At 34.5% G+C, this 18,616-nt stretch overlaps 1 protein-coding gene across 43 annotated transcripts in view; it reads left to right on the forward strand.

The window, feature by feature from the left end:
* The window catches only part of KCNMA1 (potassium calcium-activated channel subfamily M alpha 1), a 467,608-nt gene that overhangs the window by 198,119 nt on the left and 250,873 nt on the right, over positions 1 to 18,616 (forward strand). For all 43 annotated transcript variants that reach the window (XR_011098420.1, XM_068688932.1, XM_068688931.1 and 40 more), the window contains exon 3: positions 15,872 to 15,933. Coding sequence is in view for 42 of the 43 variants with exons in the window: in XM_068688932.1 (XP_068545033.1) it covers positions 15,872 to 15,933 (62 nt within the window). In the remaining variant the exon portion in view is untranslated. The remainder of the gene's footprint in view (positions 1 to 15,871; positions 15,934 to 18,616) is intronic.

Genomic DNA, 18,616 nt, shown 5'->3' on the forward strand with positions numbered 1-18,616 from the left:
CTTGTACAAGTTTGCAAAATACAGAAGTCACAGGAGTCTCAGATTTACACCTGAGTTATACAACATCATCTATCTAATAAAAGTGAGATAAATTACCATAAGGTACCATATGCACTGTCCCTAGGGATATATCTTTCCATAGGTCATTTTCTGAGCAACTTTGAACAACTGAGCAACTCTGTCCAAGAAAAAAATTAACAGTCTGAATATTGTGCATTTAGTACTAATCAAAAAATAAATGCAGAAGGTAAGAATCAAGAATCTCATTTGTAAAAACTTGTCCAGTAATGGAAAAAATAAAAAATGCTTTGGGATAAAAACATGTTACTTCAAAATCAGAAAGAAAGAAAAAGAGACTGAGAGGAGAGAAAGGAGTCTACCAACTCCTCTCAGTAGCAGTGTAATTATAGCACTTATCTAGGTTGTGGGAGATGTGCCATGTTCCTCTTCCATAACATATTTAATTATTTACACAAAGTAGAACATCTCAGACAAGAGGGATTAAGAGAGATGCAGCCAAACCTTTCATGTTCAGAGTCTGAGATTTAACACCCAATTCAGATTTTTCTTAATCTCTTGCACTTTACCCTTCCTATTAACCATTGATTTCTCTGAAATGAATAGAATTCTTCCCATTTCTGATTAAATTCTCATCCTTATCTTTAAAGTATCCAATGCTTTAAACACAAACCATTGTGTTTAGTAGATTTATTTTTCTTAAAATGTAATGTAAAAAATAAGCAAATATAAAACGTAAACATAAGCAAATCTGTTTTATCTGAAAATTTCCAGTTGGACATCAGTTGATTCCATCATCATATGTAGTCATATGTATTAAAACATTCTTTATTTCTTGCTATTTATGAACAGAGAAGTTCAATTTTATTGTAACCTATGTTGGTGCTCCATCTTTTCTATTTTTTGTTTTCCAGTCATCCACCTCTTTAGTAAGAGAGAGGTAATTTGACGCAATATATTTTGACAATTATTTTTCTCCCAGAAAACTTAACGTTACTGTTACATTTTAGATATTATAAATTTCTTTGTCTCTTACTGTTGTAGTTTATAATATTCTCGTTCAAGAATTGTCGGTATTTGCTAATAATTTACTGCTGTAGGAGGACTTAAGTTGTTGCTATAAATTTAGCACACACACGATGAACTTGGTGTTAAATTTTGAAACAGGTGATTCAAAATGATTTTCAGATGATCTCACTTTTACATGTTAAACTTGTGGATTTCAGCCATTAAAGTGGTTCACTGTGATTAAAGGTTACTACTTTTATAACTAGATGATGCTGATTTTGTGTGTGTGTGATTTTAAATGAAATTTGAAATATTCGTCTTATCACAGCTCAGGAAACAGGGACATAAAATGAAATGAGAGACCAAACTGATACATTTGGCAAGACACATTATGAACTTCAATAAGTTTTGGTTTATTGAACATAGACAGTGTTTCTGTGTTGATCAAACCTGCTAATACAAACTTAGCTCAGATACTTCTTATTAGCCTTTAATCCTGTTTTAAAAAAGTATGTAAATATACTCCAAGATTTCTCTGTTTAAGAACAATCAATGACAAGATAGTACCTTAGCCACATTCTTCTGCTTTTTTTGCTAGAAGATCTCCTCCAGGCAACTTGGGGTCTTAATATAAAGAAGTTATTGTATCAAGTTAATGGACTGAGAATTTTATGGTGTAAAATCGTCTTTGAGTTTTCATCACTCAGAACCTCTTGGATAGCAGAAACACAAAAATAGTCATTTTTTTCATTAAATCATGGGGGGAAAAGTCACCTCTTTTTCATCAATTAGATTTTTTTTTTTTTTTTTTTTTTTTTTTTTTTTTTTTTTTTTTTTTTTTTTAGGGAATGCATTCTGATACCCAAGAAACTCTGATTTCTAACACAGCCCATTTCTGGCCTCTGTTTTCTCAAAGATACCTTTCAAATCATGAACTGATCATAAATGAATGTTGTAACTGCTTGTTGTTTGCACATGTGAGAAGAAGACGAAATAATGACTGCTTTTTTTAGCCAATAAGGGGACTCTGCTTAAATTTTGTTGAATCACAATCCAGAAATTTGTTCTGAGAAAATACATGAAGAGGTCAGAGTTAATACAATCAAAACAGGGGCTCTGTATTTTCAGTGCAGTGGTCATTTGTTTCTAGTCCAGCAAGGAACTGGAGCAAAGGCAAGACAGCTTGCTCAGTAAATGTGAAGCTTATACCTCTGCTGTCAGTGGCAGAATGCCTGTTCCAGGGTTTCCTTGTCAGTACAAGCAGTGCATATCACCCATTCTAACAAAGGCTTTGTTCATTCACAAAAGCTCGTTCTCCTGGCTGTGTTTTGCATTGTGGAATAGCCCTGCAACACGTACTGGGTACTAGTGACATCCTACTATGGCTTTTGTATTTAAGAAAAAGCTACAGCTTTAAAGTCAGATATATAAGCAGATATGGATGTGTTTGGTCTTTCTGGTGTTTTAATATACCTGAAACAACAATAAGAAAATAAAGCATGACTTGAGAAACTGCTTAAGCAAGAGACTTCCAAGGAATACATCAGTACTGCTGGCAGTCGTGTTAATGAATCAGTAGGTGGACTTCCTTTCTGAGTCAGCAGCATTTAGCAGCCCTGGCACACTTTTACATAGGTCTTTGTCATAACATTGTTTTGATCAAAGAGGATTTCTGAGGTTTTAGGCAATCAACAAAAGGAATTTTAACTTAATTTAATGTTTGAAATTATGAACTTTGAAAGCTCTTTCTTCCATCTCTGTCTGGGAGTCATAGAGGAAGCATGTCAGTTAAAGTGTCAAGAAAAAATTATTGCTAATAGAACATGATAGCATTTGTGTGATAGCATTTGGTTTTGTGCCTTGTCATCAGCAGAATATAACTATTTCTCATATATTGTTTTGGTACAAGTTTTTTTTTTTTGTTTGTTTGTTTGTTTTATTTCATTAGACTCTGTTTCACATTCTTTTTTTTTTTTTTTCACTTTTTGGTCTTGTGCATGGTGTATGGAGAGCAAGCTGGTTCAATGGAAGCAGGACGTCATTGGCCCAGGAGTTGATGGGATTTTCAGTTGGTGCAAAACAAATAGACATCACCACTTTCTCTTTCAGCTGCTGCTTTTAAAAGGGAAGAGCAGCAGTGTCATTGCAGGGGAGGAACGATTTACACTGTTGTTGCACCTTAAAAGTCTGTGTTTAAAAGGTAATTTCCTTATATCTGGCTTCCAAATTCCCTACCCTATAGAAAATTCTAGAAAGGTGACCTATTTTAAAATGCAATATTATTGTTTGAACAAAGCAACATAGGACTGAATCAGAATAGATCAGCTTGGGGAAGGAGGGAAGTAAAGCACATGAAGGAAAAACGGAGAACGGAAAGAAGGTTTGAAGTTCAATGACATAGTTTACCTGGCCAGGATCACAGCTGGATTCTACAGTATTCATTCAGAGAAAAAAAAACTCTACCTTAAACAAAACTCACTATAGATTTTACATAGTTCATCTGGGATTTTTATTTTTTCTTGAAATACTTAAAGAAAAAAAAAAAAAAAGAGTCCTTACAACTGAGCGTATGCTTCCAGCTTCTGCCCATTCTGTAATATTTTAAAATGTGGACTAAAGTCGCTTGCCTATATAAAGACATGGAATTGCAGCAATACTTCTTAGAAATCTCTTTGGCCAGGATATATGCATCATTACCTGGTGGTTTATCTGATTTCAAATTTAAGCCATTCTCAAAATAAAGCCTCTTGTTCTTGTAGTTCCTCAGAAAGAAAATATAGCCCGGCTGAAACAAGAATGCAGAAAAGGGGGAAAATTAAGACACACTGTGACAGTTATGAGAGAATATAAGCTGAAGTTGCATGTTCTGCATTCCATACTCCATTTTTTTTTTTTTTTTTTATCTCTGTGGATAAGACCACTCCAGCATGAAAGTCAGTAGTCCTAAATTATTAGACCTTTTCAAGGGGCCATATAAAGCAAACATGAAGACTGGCCCTTTTCTGGCTTACCTCAAGCCAGAGGCTGTAAGAATAAGATAAAGGCTGTAAGTGTAAGAACACTGATGTGAGATAACCCTTGCTATCTTAAGCCAGGTAAAAATGAAAAGACTACAGTCACAGAGGAAGGGATGACTGAAAAATTATCTTTGAATTAAGCTCTTCACGTTGTATAAAAAGAACAAGAAAAGCCAAGGCACAGGAGGGTGAATGTTAATTTAAAGGACCTGATATACTTTCATTACTAAGGAGAAAATGTCTCCTAAGGTAACAGTTGAGTCTCAGATTAAGTAGTTACAGTTGAGTTACAGATGTATGGTTTTGAAAGGTAAGGGTAATAAAACAAAGATATTGGAGAGAGTTAAACTGAAGTTGTGTCTACAAGCCTTTTATCACCTGATTATTTGATCTTATTTTTCAATCACACTAAAAATGCTCATTAAAAAAGCTTTCAATTTTTGAATTATAGCTACAGAGCAACATTGAAATATTCACATGAAGAAAATAAGTTTGCTAAATGAATCAGTCTTTGTGTCCTTACAAAGAAAATGCTCTTCTCTCCCTCCTAGCCCTCAGAAAATAGAAAAAATATTCACCATAAGTAGACATTTGTTGTGGAAAAATAACATTTTGCCTTTTCTGGCTACATGACTGCAATATTTATTTTTTGCATTAGATCTTCAGTGACAGTTCTAAAACGCCAATTCTGTTTCATACCTTGTGTGGATTTCACAGCATTTGTCACATGATGTTGAATCATAATTCCAAATTATTCTGAAAACATATCATCAGCATTTCCTTGATGATTACAGCATGAAAATTACCGATGCATGTAATTAATGGTATCAAAAGCTTCCATGCCTTTCTCTGAAATGTGAAGAAACCTGCATGTAAGAATGTAGCCTTGCATCAAATTGTGAACCAAAGTTTCACCTGTAGTACCATATAATTATACTTGTGCAGATTATACTTAAAATAAAAGGAAAACTTACAGTCATGTATTTTAAAGGAGTAAAAATCACTACGTGAACATTTTTTCAGTTTACTTCCAAAGCCTGTAAAAGTGACTTTCTTAACACAAGGGAATGCTTTGCCATAAACCAAGATCACCATGATCCTGAAAATTTGTTTGCTTTAGGTTTAGCTGCTCCAATGAAATTGTTAAATTTTATTGTGTAATTGCATAGAGAACTTAGAGATCTCTATCTAATTAATGAATGTGTCAAAGAATTTATTGGCAGGCTTTTCAGTTCAAATTTGTCTAAAAACAAAAGAGCTCACATTGTCTATACTGACGTTGCCATGGGAAAATTAGAGTTCTGGTTAGAGATATATTTTTAAATAACCACTTGAAAATTTAAATAACTGCTTGCTGTTTTCAGATAAGTTGAAATATAATGCTCTTGTATAGACTTATCAGACGTCTTAAGTCTATACAATGACCAAAATTTAATAAATATACTGCTACAATTTGTAGTCAGTGCTCAGACTGTTGCTTTCTCCATTTTTGCTTTTATATGCTAATTAAAGACAGCTTTTTGTCTTTGCAAATTCTCATATAAGACTGGATAATTAAGTAGGTTGATCAAAAATCATCAAAATGATCAAAAAAGTCAAATTTTCAGTCTTTAAAGCAAATTGGTATGAGAGATGCTTCCTTGTGTCTATCAGTCAAAAGCTGTCAATTTCAACGAAACAAGTGAAGGACAAAAGATATCAGGAAAAAAAAAAAAAAAAAAAAAAAGACAAAAGAAAAGAAAAGAACGAGCTAAAATAAAACAAATCCTTGCAAAGGTGTCTTTCAGAACTACTGTGTTGTTCAACTGCCTCAACAGGTTTCCACCATCCTATTTAGCAGGGTTTCCTTGCATTGATTTTGTTCACTGATGTCTGGTGTTTGGTATTTCATTTAATTGCCACAGGAAAGCTACTGAAGCAGTGTCTGATCAATGGCCAGACCATGTGAATCAAGATACATGTACAGTGAGCTCCTGGTCACACAAGTCTCTGAAGATTCCATTGTCCCTATTAAGAAGTCATGTTGGTGTTGATTACCTCTCTTTAAAAGTCTGGAACAGCTATGGGTTTTCCTAGACTTAAAGTAGAACTTGACCAATGAATAAAAGGCTTCATTCATTTGCAGATATTAGTACTTGTTATACTCTGTCCCATTCTGGAAACAGAAATGGAAATATTACAATTCTGGAAAATATCCTTATAATTACAGAAGATATTTATATACATTAAGTAATGTTAAAGGAGAGATGAGAGCTCTAATGGTGAGCAACAGCAGCAAACTGTTTTTGCAGTTCATCAGATGTATTTAGCAGTGGTTCTTTTCCCTTCTGAGGACTGTCTTTAATATGTTTAAAGTACATTTCTTGACTCAAGTGCTTTTTTTTTCTTTTTATATATGTAATGAATGATTTGACCATTTCTTCCTCATTCAGTCTTCATAAATTAAATTTCACTGGATTTTACTGAAATCAAGAACTTTCTATTTCCACTCTAGCTAAGGGCTCAATATTGGCTCTCAGCTACAGTCATGCTATGAGGAACTTATAAAAAGGAAAATTGAGAAGAACAGTTTATAGGTGACTGTAATCAACATATCTTATTTGCGTAGTGTGGTTGTAGAGTCACACTGGATCCACATGCATCCACTGAAAATCAGTGTGAGTTATGCTTGTAACTTTGTATATATATATATGTTAATTTTATTTTTCTTGACATTAATGGATAATTTGGATGACTGATAGGTAATCAGGAGGAAGGGCCTTTTTTATTTTTTTGGAGGAATTACATATATAGTGTATATATATTATATATACATACATACATGTGATCCTGTAAATTTAGCATTTATCTCTAGAAAATGGCACAATGTAAAAGAAAGTACTACAATTTTTATTATTATTATTATTTTTAACTAATGAAATTAAATACTAGATTTGGAAAAGTTGTATGCACTTTAATTGGTCATATTACCAGGCACTCTCCCAGCAAACCTAATTAGCTTCAAGCTACACAGTACCATTAACAGATGGGATTTTTTTGTCTTGTATTTTTTCACTAATTAGAAAATCTCACTCTTTTCAAATTTATGGATTAAACAAAAATTTCCATTTTATTGTCAATATGTCAGTGTAAAAGTTGAGGAAAAAAATAACTTTGCATAATGAAAGGTAAAATAAAGCTGAAATAGAAACTTTGTTAGAAGCATGTATAGAACATGAAATGACAAAGATATTTCTTTTAAGATTCATCCTAAAATGAGTATGTGTGCATAAAATAAAAGTGTATTAAGAAAGTATATTAACAAAGTCTCTTAATTTGGTTCATTTCCTGCTTTGATTTTTCATGTTTTTGGGTCTGATGTTTACTGTAATGATTCTTTAATTTTGATCCAATGGCATCCCTTTTATAGTAGACTTAATTTCAAGCAGTCCGCTCAAAGCAGTAGTCTGCTAAAGTGTATATAAGTTGTATCTTTTGTTGGAGAGAGAACAAAATCCAGCTCATAGCAAACAGGCTGAATTTGCTTTTTTTTTTTTTTCCTTCCCCCCAGAGATGTTACCTACCTCATGACCTGTTATCTTAATTATTTACTACAGGTATGAATAGTTAAACAAGCTTGCAGTGATTCAGGCCTTTGCTGTGCATCTTACCTGCCCCATTCAAATAATATTTAATTTACTGTTCTGATGTACAAGTTCAATACATCTGAAATTATTTTTATTTAAACTTCTGTATCTGCTGTTTGTTTTCTCTCACAATAGTTCTAAGTTTCTTGTTTATTGCAACTACTACAAAAGTCTCTAAAAACAGATTAATTAAATTTGATCTATATTTTAAAAGAGATTTTCAGTGTAATTTTAGTGTCAGTAATAAGTTAAAATCCTACTACACTGTGTACTGGCTTAATGGAACTAAATTTTAATGCCAGAAAGTTAAACAAGACGTTTAGCTTAGAGATGTTAAAGGCCTTCTCTTTAAACAAAACCCTTGAATAAATGAAGTCCATTTGCTCTCTTACATAGCGCTAGTAGTTTCAAATACTGTGTCCTAGTCAGGCCTTTTATTATTACTATAACTGCAATAGAGGTCTCAGCTGTGTTAGATTCATTGCAAACACCTGCAATGAAAGAAAGGAGTTGCATTCATTGTCCATGCCAAATGGAAACAAGAGTGAGAATCGCAAGCCTGGAGAGATAAAGCAACACGCTGTAGTTCACACACCAAGTAAGAAGCCAAACTAGGGTTAATAACCAATTTTTCTGATTGCTTGTGATTGTCAGCCAGAGCTTATGCTGACCTGTTTACCTGTTTATTGCTGTTTTAGTTATATTTTTAAAATAAAATCCTTGCTATTAATTTCCCTAGATAAATTCACAGCCTATTGGTTCATAAAGGTAGTTCCCTTCCACTTTTGGATAAACTTTGAGTTTTCTTGGTAAATAGAAAGCCTATTTGAACTTTGCTGAACAAGGGCAAAATTTATACAGCAGTTCTCATAAAGCTGATGAAACTTTTAGTACTCTTTTTACTGAATGTTGGTGACTAGTTTATTTACTGTAGAATTTCATAGCTAAGTAGCTCTGTAGTGAAATTTATAATAAAGCAGACAGTGTAATTGAAAGGAAAGAATTTGCATGCAAATATTTGCAAGTCTTTGGGTTTCTGAGAAGATTATAATGTGGCCATCAACTTACAATGTTTGAATTTAGTGCTTTAACTGCATCAAACCGAAAACTAAGGGCTGGTAGCTGCTGGCTCTGAAGACTGAGGTGCTTTTGAATATTTTCTGACTTCCCTAAAAGGTGAGTTTGTTCCCTGTTTAGCTTGGAGGTGCCTAGTTCCTTCCAGAATTAGGTTCTAAATCCTATCTGACATTCAAAATGTGGAAGAAATAGTAAAAATGTTTTGTTTAACTCTGTTGCCTGCCACTTCTGCATGCAAAAGGGTAGGATCAATAAGTCACCAAGGCAGATTTACTAGCTAGCACAACGTCCAGAGAACACATGCATTAAGATTCACAGTGCTTAACATGTATCTTGTCATCAGTAGCAGGTGCTGACTGTAGAATTTGCTCTTGGGCTGTACTCATGTATATATATCACTGCTGGTTCTTCATTCTGCTGTGTCCCAGCAAGCATGGCTCTTTTACAGGGAGTGTATTAGCTGCAAAATCTGTTCCCTATGCTTGTGAATAACAGGTAAATGACAAGAAACTTCCTAGTTTCTTAGAAGGCTTGTTTGAACTTTGCATTTATTATTTATTGGAGGGAGGAACAAGATGGAATCTTATTTTTCTCTCTTTATTGTTTTATCACTAGGTTTTTCATCTGATTCACCTGCTTCATGCTTCTCTTGTTTGTGATTTGCTGTTGTAAGGTGGCTCATGATGGCTGACATGTAGTTAGATGTTTCTCTTTTTAAAGAAGCTGACATTGTATGCAGTTGTTCTGGAAGACATTAAGAGAGCATTTTGTCAATAAGAATATGACTTTGCAAACCTTAACTTGGTAGAATGACTTCCCAAGAGCCCCTAGGAATTCATATCCTCATAGAGTAGATGGTGGAAAGCAGTATTCCTAATATTTTATACTTTTGCCTTCCTCATCTCACTTATTTATGCATTGGCCTGGGAGGGACCAGGTAGAAAAGTGGAGGCAGAAAAGCTGGATACAGGCAATGTGTTTAAACCCAGAGAAAACTCAGTGTGCAGCTCTACCCAGAGCATGGTACTATGTCCTACTCATGGATCTCAGATATATTCACTCCTGTCTCTACTTTTGTTTGTCAGGGTATAGCTGAGAACATCTCTAACAGAAATTCTCTACTAATTGTTATAAAAATGCATATTACAATTTATTTGTCTTGACAAGTCATGAAGTTCTGGAGACCACTTTGTTGGATGAACTAACGTGAATTACAGACACTACTATAAACTGGGGACTGCCTTGCTGGAAAGCAGTGAGTTGGAGAGGGACCTGGGGGTCCTGGTGGACAGCAAGATGACCATGAGGACTGTGTCCTTTGGGCCAAGAAGGCCAGTAGCATCCTGGGGTGTTTCAGAAGGGTAGTGGTTAGTAGGCTGAGAGAGTTAGGTGTTCCTGCTCTGGCAGGGGGATTGGCCTACATGACCTTTCTTATGATCTTTCAAGGTCCCTTTCAGTCCCTAACATTCTGTGATTCTGTGAATTGTATAAACTTAATATCATGCAGCTGCTTTAGTTCACTGTGATATATCCACAGGGAATAATAGCAATAAATCTTAATGAAGTGCTATCAAAAATGAGTGGAGAACACTGATTTTTGGAAAGACTTTCTTATTATAGTAAACAGCTCTTTCTTTATCTGTATTTATAGTAACCTCAGAGATACTAATTGCTCAGCTGTTGATATCAGCTGCAATGCATTATTTCTTACCACTTTGCCTACATGGAATACTTTCTGGATTTTGTTGTTTACATATAGGTTATCAGTTAATGAGACTTAAATTTAAGCAGGGCATTTTGGCTCTTTTGTGGTCTAGTCTTGCTCAAGTCTTACTTTTGTTGTACTACATTAATTGTAAAGGTCCTGGTGCACATCCTAGAGTCTGCAAATTAACATTGGATTGCCAAACAAAGATTAAGTAATTCCTCCTTCTGAAATATAACTTGTAGTTGTGTATAGGTTTCCATTCCTAACAAATCCAAACAAATAAATTCTCTGTATATATAAAAGAAATCCAATTGCTCTCCATTCTTCTGGTCAAAGGAAGTTTATTTTGATATTTCAAGTGTGTAATTATTCTTTCAAAATAGGCCAAAACCTCAGACTATTAGAATGGTACTAATGATTTTTTTAGAATTACAAAATTAGTGGATCCTTGAGTTAACCAGGATGTAGCTTTGAGGTCATTTGTTATGGTTTGTATTCTCCTTAAGTAATCCGAAGTATAAATGTTAATAGAACAATTTAATATATTATAAACAGTAAAGTTGGCCTAGTGGTCAAAAACTTAATCTTAGCATGGTAAGAGCTTCAGACACAGATTTCTGAAGAGCAATGCACAATAGATTGTCATAAGATAACAAAATAAGAACTTTTCCACCCTCTGCAAAGCATAAAATGTTTTATTTTTTTCACAAATACTACCCCCTCCCTTCCCCAATAGAATAAGGACCATAAATTCTCTAGGGCTTCTGTAAACCTAGTATTAAATAGAAGGTATTGGATGTTACATGAGATATTTCCATTCATTAGCTCCAAGACAAATCCAATTCAGTCATCTTAGGGAAAAAAATAAAATTCAAAGAAGATGAAATACATGCTATCACACTACAAGTTTTCAACCCTGAAGACATGAAAGAGAAAAGGGTTGTATTTCAGGAGTCAGGGAAATAGTAAAAATGACTCTTCAGTGGCAGAGATTGACAAGTTTGCCCTCAGGCACCCGCCAAGTAGATGGTTGAATGACTTCTGCTGCCTGCCTACTGCATAGCGTATATGGAAGATCTCATCCTGCCTCTGAGATATTGAAATTACCTATCTTGAAACAAATGCATAGCAAGAAGCACAAAATACATGTCCTAAGTTCTTCAAAGACATTAAGTTCAACGTATTATGTTCCCCCCACACTCCCAGAAACCTCTGTGCCAGTACATTTACCGTTGATATGCATTTACTTAAAAGATGTTCTTTTGATGTTCTCAATCTACAATGTCAATAGCGTAATGTATGATCTTGAGTTGGAAAGTAAGGGAAATATTTTCATCTACTTTATCTATGTGTATGTGTATAGATGTGTATGTGTGTATGTAAATAAATATGTTTTAATTTAGTACTCAGAATACCAGAAAGTTTATTCATAGAAATAGTTCATAGAAACCATTAGGAAGAAAAAGAACAGAGGAGTACAGAGTATTGGGAACATGGAGAAAGAAGCCAATTTTAACTATTGTATCGTTTACTTTGTGTAAGTCTTTATCAGAGATATGTCTATCAGTAATGTTTAGACCTATAGCACATTCGCTATATATAGGAAGAATTGGCAGGAAGGAAAGGGAGAAGAGAACAATGCTGTTTGAAGTATTTTACCTGATTCCATATAAAACCTGGAAGAAACATATGCAACTAATAATTGTAACTAATGAGGCTAGGATTTAGCTAGTGTAACAAATACCCTGAAAACTGTTGATATTTCTGACTTATTTTTGACGTCAGATAGGTGTTTCTAAATTCTGTGCATGCAAATAATGCAAAAAATTCAAGATGAATTCATAGCTTTAGTGGGATTGGTATTGGACTGAAGTGCTACTTGTGGATATACGCATCAAAATGTAATTTAGGGAGAACATCTGGTATTAACTCTTCATTAGTAATTTAAATGAACATAGACTGATGTATAAGAGTGCATAAGAAGTTTGTGTTTGTGGTATGATGTTTTTGATGCACTCATTGCAGGGCTGACATGGAAAAAATGTTTCTACACTAGAATCTTTACATTACTCATTACTGTGTATGTAATAATTGTAACTTCTCTCTAATATGAACAGCCTTTCCATTTTTCCATGCTTCTTCAGTAATGCCAGGACATGAGTTCAATGCAGTTGTAGGAGAAACAGTGCCACCCCTTGGTTATTTGGTCATTATTATCCTTCTTTTACATAGGCCTGGCCCTGGAAGGTGTGCTGAGCCCCTTTGGTGTTATCATGGCTTCATCCTAATAGTATTTGCTCAATGTCTATACTACCCCTACAGCTTTGCTGTGTTACTCTGTTTTTATAAAATGTCAGTCATGTCAGCCCCCCCCCCCCCCCCCCCCTTTTTTTTCCCCTTTTATTTCCCCTTTTATTTCCTGTGACTGTTCTTAGTGTAGATGCATGAAGTACCTCAAAAGAATAGTCAAAGGTCTTCTGGGGCATCTTACCAGTATTGGAGAAAGCAAAATGTTTTTGCAGTTTTCTTTAAGTGGATTTTTTTACTAGAATTTCTCTGTGTTCTGCTTCAAAAAGGCAGCGTATACTTTTGTTGAACTCTGTCTGGATCTTCCTTAATTTTATTTTTAATGAAAAAAAAAAAAGATATGTAGCAACTATTCCATGTTTATTCTCCTTTTCTTTTAATCAGACTGATATTATTTTTAACTCAATGCTAAATGCTTAGTCAGAGTAGCTGCTAGCATATGATTTCACATTTCTCAATCTTAAACAAACAGTAATTTATTATAAATTAAAAGATTTTTTCCTTCCAGAGAGAAGCTATAATAGATGTGTAGCAATTGCAGTGCTGTGCCAAATGCATTGGAATAATAAACAGAGCCGGCAAGCTTCTCCCCATGGCCTAGTTAACATGGAAGTAATTCACATACATATATGCTATTTTACTCCCTTAGCTTCTAGTTTCTGTGGGTTTGGGGTATCAGTCTGTCTAGGTTTATACCTCTCTTCAAACATAATAAGTTCTCAAAAATAGATGTTGGCTCCCATGGAAAATCTTGCAAGGACTCATCTGAATTTATACCTAAACTCAAAAACTGTCTCCCTGGATCTAAATAACCAGGTTACATTCAGTTTTTAGGTGGGAATACCTAAATGGTGAGAATACCTATATACCCAAATAAATACCTAAAAAAAAAAATACCTAAATAAACCTTGCATTTGAGACTCTTATCAAATTGATTTATTTAGCATGGAAGGATATTAATTTTATTTTTATTTTAATATACCTTTAAAATGATTCATTCAGGCCCTTCTTTTTCCTCACACTTAGCATATTTGTGTTGAGCTTGATAACACTGTGACTTAAGCAAATGAAAAGTGTGTCTCTCTGCTGGCAGGATAATAATGGAGTTTAAGATTCCATTTTCTTCTAATTCCCTTTCTGTGATTTTTGGGGACATTATGAATAGTAATACCAGGGGTGTGTGTTGGGGTAGTAGAAGAGAAAACAAGACTTGATTTAAAGTCAGGTATATACTACAACAGGGGAATGGTGTAGTTTTGTCATATCTCACTGGAGCAGCATGGGAATCAAGCTTATATTTATATTTATTAAGAATTTTTCTATTGTTGAAAACGTCTTGCTCTTTCAAAAATATGTTATTTAAATCTTTTAATGTCGAAAATGAAAATCCTTTTCTCTGGAATATAGGTGAAAAATAATCTCAAAATATAGAATACTATGTTGTGATTACTTGGCAAAAAAAAAAGAAAGATCTGCACAGAAAGCAAGCAAAACTGTAGCTGATGTCCTTTGACTGGGAAAAAAAAAAAAAAGTTAGTTTAATCATTATAATTAAACTTGTAGCTGGAAGAGAATTTCCTTCCAAATTCTTTCTAATATATGGAGAGGAGGAGTTAGTGAATCATGGCTGGTTCAAGGACCTAGTGAGACAGTCTTTGGGAACTGATTTCTGTGTTCATTAGCCAAAAGCAGTTCTAATAATTTCCAGTGCCAGCTTCTAGGTCTGAAGCTTATATTGGATGAACAAATTTTTGTTTCATTGTCCATCTGTTGCTTGAACAGTTGTGGTTGTCAAGAAAAGTAGCAATAATTGTGGTGGTACACATTAGTGGTGATATTCATACAGATGAATAAATCTGGTTAGTCAGAATTGGACTTACATTGCTAGTTTATTTCACAAATATGGTTGTTTAGATGATGTGGTTTTTAGCCATTTCTGACATAAGAAGTTGTATTTTAACTGTGAGGAGCATGTCCCCTTAGTAGTACTCTGGTCTATCTGGTCTTGAACTGCCAATGCTCTGGGTTTATTTTAAGGGATGTTACTTCTAAGCAGCTACTTGAGAAGTGCCTGTCAGAAGACAAGAACATTCTGTTTTGATTTTGTAGACCAGTAGATCAGATAAGAGTTGCAGGAGACATAATTTTTAATCTGTTTTGCATCTTCACTGTAGCAGACAGTATTTTTTTCTGATTTCTTCCAATAAAATCATATTCTATCATACAAAAAATAGCTTATTGGATCCATGTTTTAACATTCCAAATTACCCAGGGGATGGCATTGTTCAAGAGAATAAGCCTATCATTACCATGTCAGACATCTAAGTTACAATGGGTACAGAAACTATTGTGTAGGTCATGATGTAGGTCACATTGTGTAGGTCACAGATGTGTCTCCAGTCCAGCTTCTAATGTACTAGGCAAAAAAGGCAATTCCTACACAGCTAATAAGGGCTAGATGCCATACCTAACAAAATACATTTTTTCAAAAAATTCAACAGATTTTAAGGAGGGAAAATTGCCCTGGGTGTGTATCCTTTGCATACAAGCTGCATCAAACTATTATTTTTTCATGTGTTTGCAAGTTAACTAGTGTTTTAGTGGACAAGAGTGAAACGTAAATACATATTTTTACACAGCCTTATACATGTACATAACCTGTGGATTTCAAAGGCATGTTTATAAATGGAAATTCAGTGTAATCTATCATTTCTCTTGGTTTACCTACCACTGAGCAGATACTTTTTACTGTAGTCCTGAAGGACAGTTCTTTTAAATGTATGCTGAAACTTCAATGGCATGCAATGGGATTGCTGGCCATTTGAAATTAAAGAATCTAGGTTAGCAGAGGTTAGGATTTAAGATCTAACTGTCTACTGGATTGCCCTGATTTGATGTGTTTGTGGCTCTTTTTCACTAAAAGAAAGCATTCTGTGATAATATATACTGTTTGAAATTCAATGAGTAACAACCTTAATAAAGAAAATGACAGATGAAATAGAATACTATTTTATGGTTTTGTGTTTTTTTTTTTTTTTTTGGTGTGTGTGTAGAAGAAGAAATGTTTCACTTTAACACTGTTAATAATCACTCCTACTTTTCTTTTGTAGGTTGTCTTAGTCTTCGCTCTTAGTATTGGTGCTCTTGTAATATACTTCATAGATTCATCAAAGTGAGTATTCTAGAACATTTTCCTTTCTCTCCTTTCCTACTGCAGTTATACATCTTTGAATTGCTCCATTGATCTACTTCAATTCTGTGTTTGATTTCATTGCCTGAGTGTGAAGAACTTTATAATGGTGCATGGTCTACCAAATAACTCAAAGATGGGAAAAATATCCAATATTAATTGGATTGAGTGTGTTGCCATTGGAACTGTAGGAAGCATAGACAGAAAAACAATACTTCTGTGTGTTGAGTTTATACATACTGTTGCAAAATTGTGTTTTTTATCTTTATTGGGCATATGTAAGATCTTTCAAATTCAAGATTGGGATAATAGGTATCCACCAAAGAGGAAGAACATCCGCCAAAAAATTAGTTTGCAGGAAGAAAAAAATAATACAACATTTCAGGAGACTGACAGGAACACTTCTGAAAACAACAAAAAATTCTGAATGAGGTAGACAGTATGAGTATTATATTTCTCCTATCTATTCATGTTTCCAGCTCCTGCATTTGATAGATATCTCCCAAGATTAAGTAGGCCATTAAAATCTGCAAAACATCTCATTATTTTTTAAATTATGTTGTCACACACCAACATTATCATAGAGTGCAGTGTTTTGTCCAGGCAACAGAAAGTTTAATCCTGACCTATTAAGGTGTGTGATGGTTTGGTACAGAACAACATAACTAGGAATATCCTTCCTTTAGTTCCATTCATAGTCCACCTTTGTTTTTGTGTTAAGCTGGATGCTGACACTGGTGGAAAAAGCAAATCAGCAGCCCAACTCAGAAGAAACCATAGTTAGTAAAATATTATTCTCTTAAATGTAATTGTTTTGGGAGTATGATATAATGAAATGTCAATAACATTTCAAAGCTTTTGAACTGTACATTTACATTTACAGTTTTTTGTTCTATTTTGTTTTGTTTCTGAATGAGTTTTAAGGTTACCTTTACTCTAACAGTTAAGGCACTTTGCTGGAGTTGCTCATGTGAGCCTGCCTAGCTGTCGGTAGTAACAGTGCGGCAATGTGATACAATTCCTACATGATCCAGAAAATCAGATGTTTCACTTCTGCTATTTGTACTTACTGATATCTAGGCAGGTGGTAGCACCAGAAAAAGGTGGTCTTGAATATATGAATGTCAGCAATATGTTGTGTGAGTCAAGTCATACCTTTGTAGTCTAGATATGCCAAGTAAATTAAGGCAGAGATTTTCTTTGTGGAGATGAATGAAGTGGTGAGAAAACTCAAGTTCTATACTTCTTCCTTAAATAGAGTGTTCTCAATTTTAGCAATCTTTTTCTTTAATATGTTACCACTGAAACACATAAGGTGGTGTTTTTCTGATCTTTTTCAAGCACAATAGTAAAATTTCCTTGTGCCCAACATATCCAAGTCAAAGGTGTGAAACAAAGTAAGATCTGCTTCCACTTACGTTTCAATTTCAGACCAAAAAACAGATACTTATTTCTCAGAACAATTGTCTGTTGTGATAGTGATTGTTTATATAATGACTTTCAGGCATTGCATTCTAGAAACCTTTGTTTAGTTTTCTTCTTCAAGGACAGCAAAGCTGACAAAATAGAAGATGCTTCTGGGGTGCTTAAACTTTCTGTGGCTACCTAAACTATGTACTGCTACTAGCTTATTAGCTGCTTTTTCATTGGGGATAGAAAAATATTTTAACTGTACATTTCTGTAAGCCTTCAGCCAATGTTCAACTCCCAACTGCAGTTTAAATTCAGCGACCGGAAGTTAATGTACATGTATTACACTTACAGACTTTTCCTGTTGTTTTTCCTCCTCTTCTCTTATCTTGCTTTCTTCCCACACACTTTTTTTTTTTTGTTGTTGTTCATTAGTTGTTTAAATCAGGTTAGAAGCTCCCCAGATATTTCCCTGAAGTGAAAAATCCTGCTTCGTTTTTTATTAACAGCTTAGCTGACTTCCACTGCAACAATCAAGAATGAAATGTGATGGTTATGTATCGGTCTATTTAAGGTCCTAAGCATATGATTAAGTAATTCGTTTTAGGATCTGGTCAAACAGGAGATGGTGAAGGGATGAAGGTGAGTTGAGAGGAAGACCATGATAAAACCGCTGGACAAGTGGAGACAAACTGGGTCTAGTTTTCACACTGGACACTCATATATACCATTGCATGATTTTTCTTGACAGTGCATTCTATAGCTGTTGTATTCAACCTGTGCCATGGACACTTAGCTGTCGTAACACCTAGATATAACACCTAGAGTGACAAAAATCATGTCTTCAATACGGAGTTGAAAAGTAAGCATTTGTCCAGAACAAAAAGCTGGATTTATTCATCCTAATCTACCAGTTGTTTTGTAAACACAATGGACAGCTATGTACTTGAGGAAATCCTACATGACTTCATACACAACAGGCCTCAAGAAAATGGGCACAGATTTTAACACCACTTTCTTGGTTGGTTAAGGAAGGGGAGAGTGGAGACCCCACTTTTTGTCAGTCAAGGACTTGTCATGATTAATTCTAGTGAAATGCACTGAGGAATTCTGTAAGGCCAATATTGAAGATACTACGCATTGTTCCCTTTGCTACAGTCATGGTGTAGGTGACTGCAGGTAAAACAAATGACATCACAGCTGAAAGGAGTGTAAATTCAATGCCTTTACTTCTTACATGCTGACAGCTTCAGTC

This window comes from Anas acuta, chromosome 7 (genome assembly GCF_963932015.1).
Source record: "Anas acuta chromosome 7, bAnaAcu1.1, whole genome shotgun sequence".
Taxonomy (NCBI): Eukaryota; Metazoa; Chordata; class Aves; order Anseriformes; family Anatidae; genus Anas; species Anas acuta.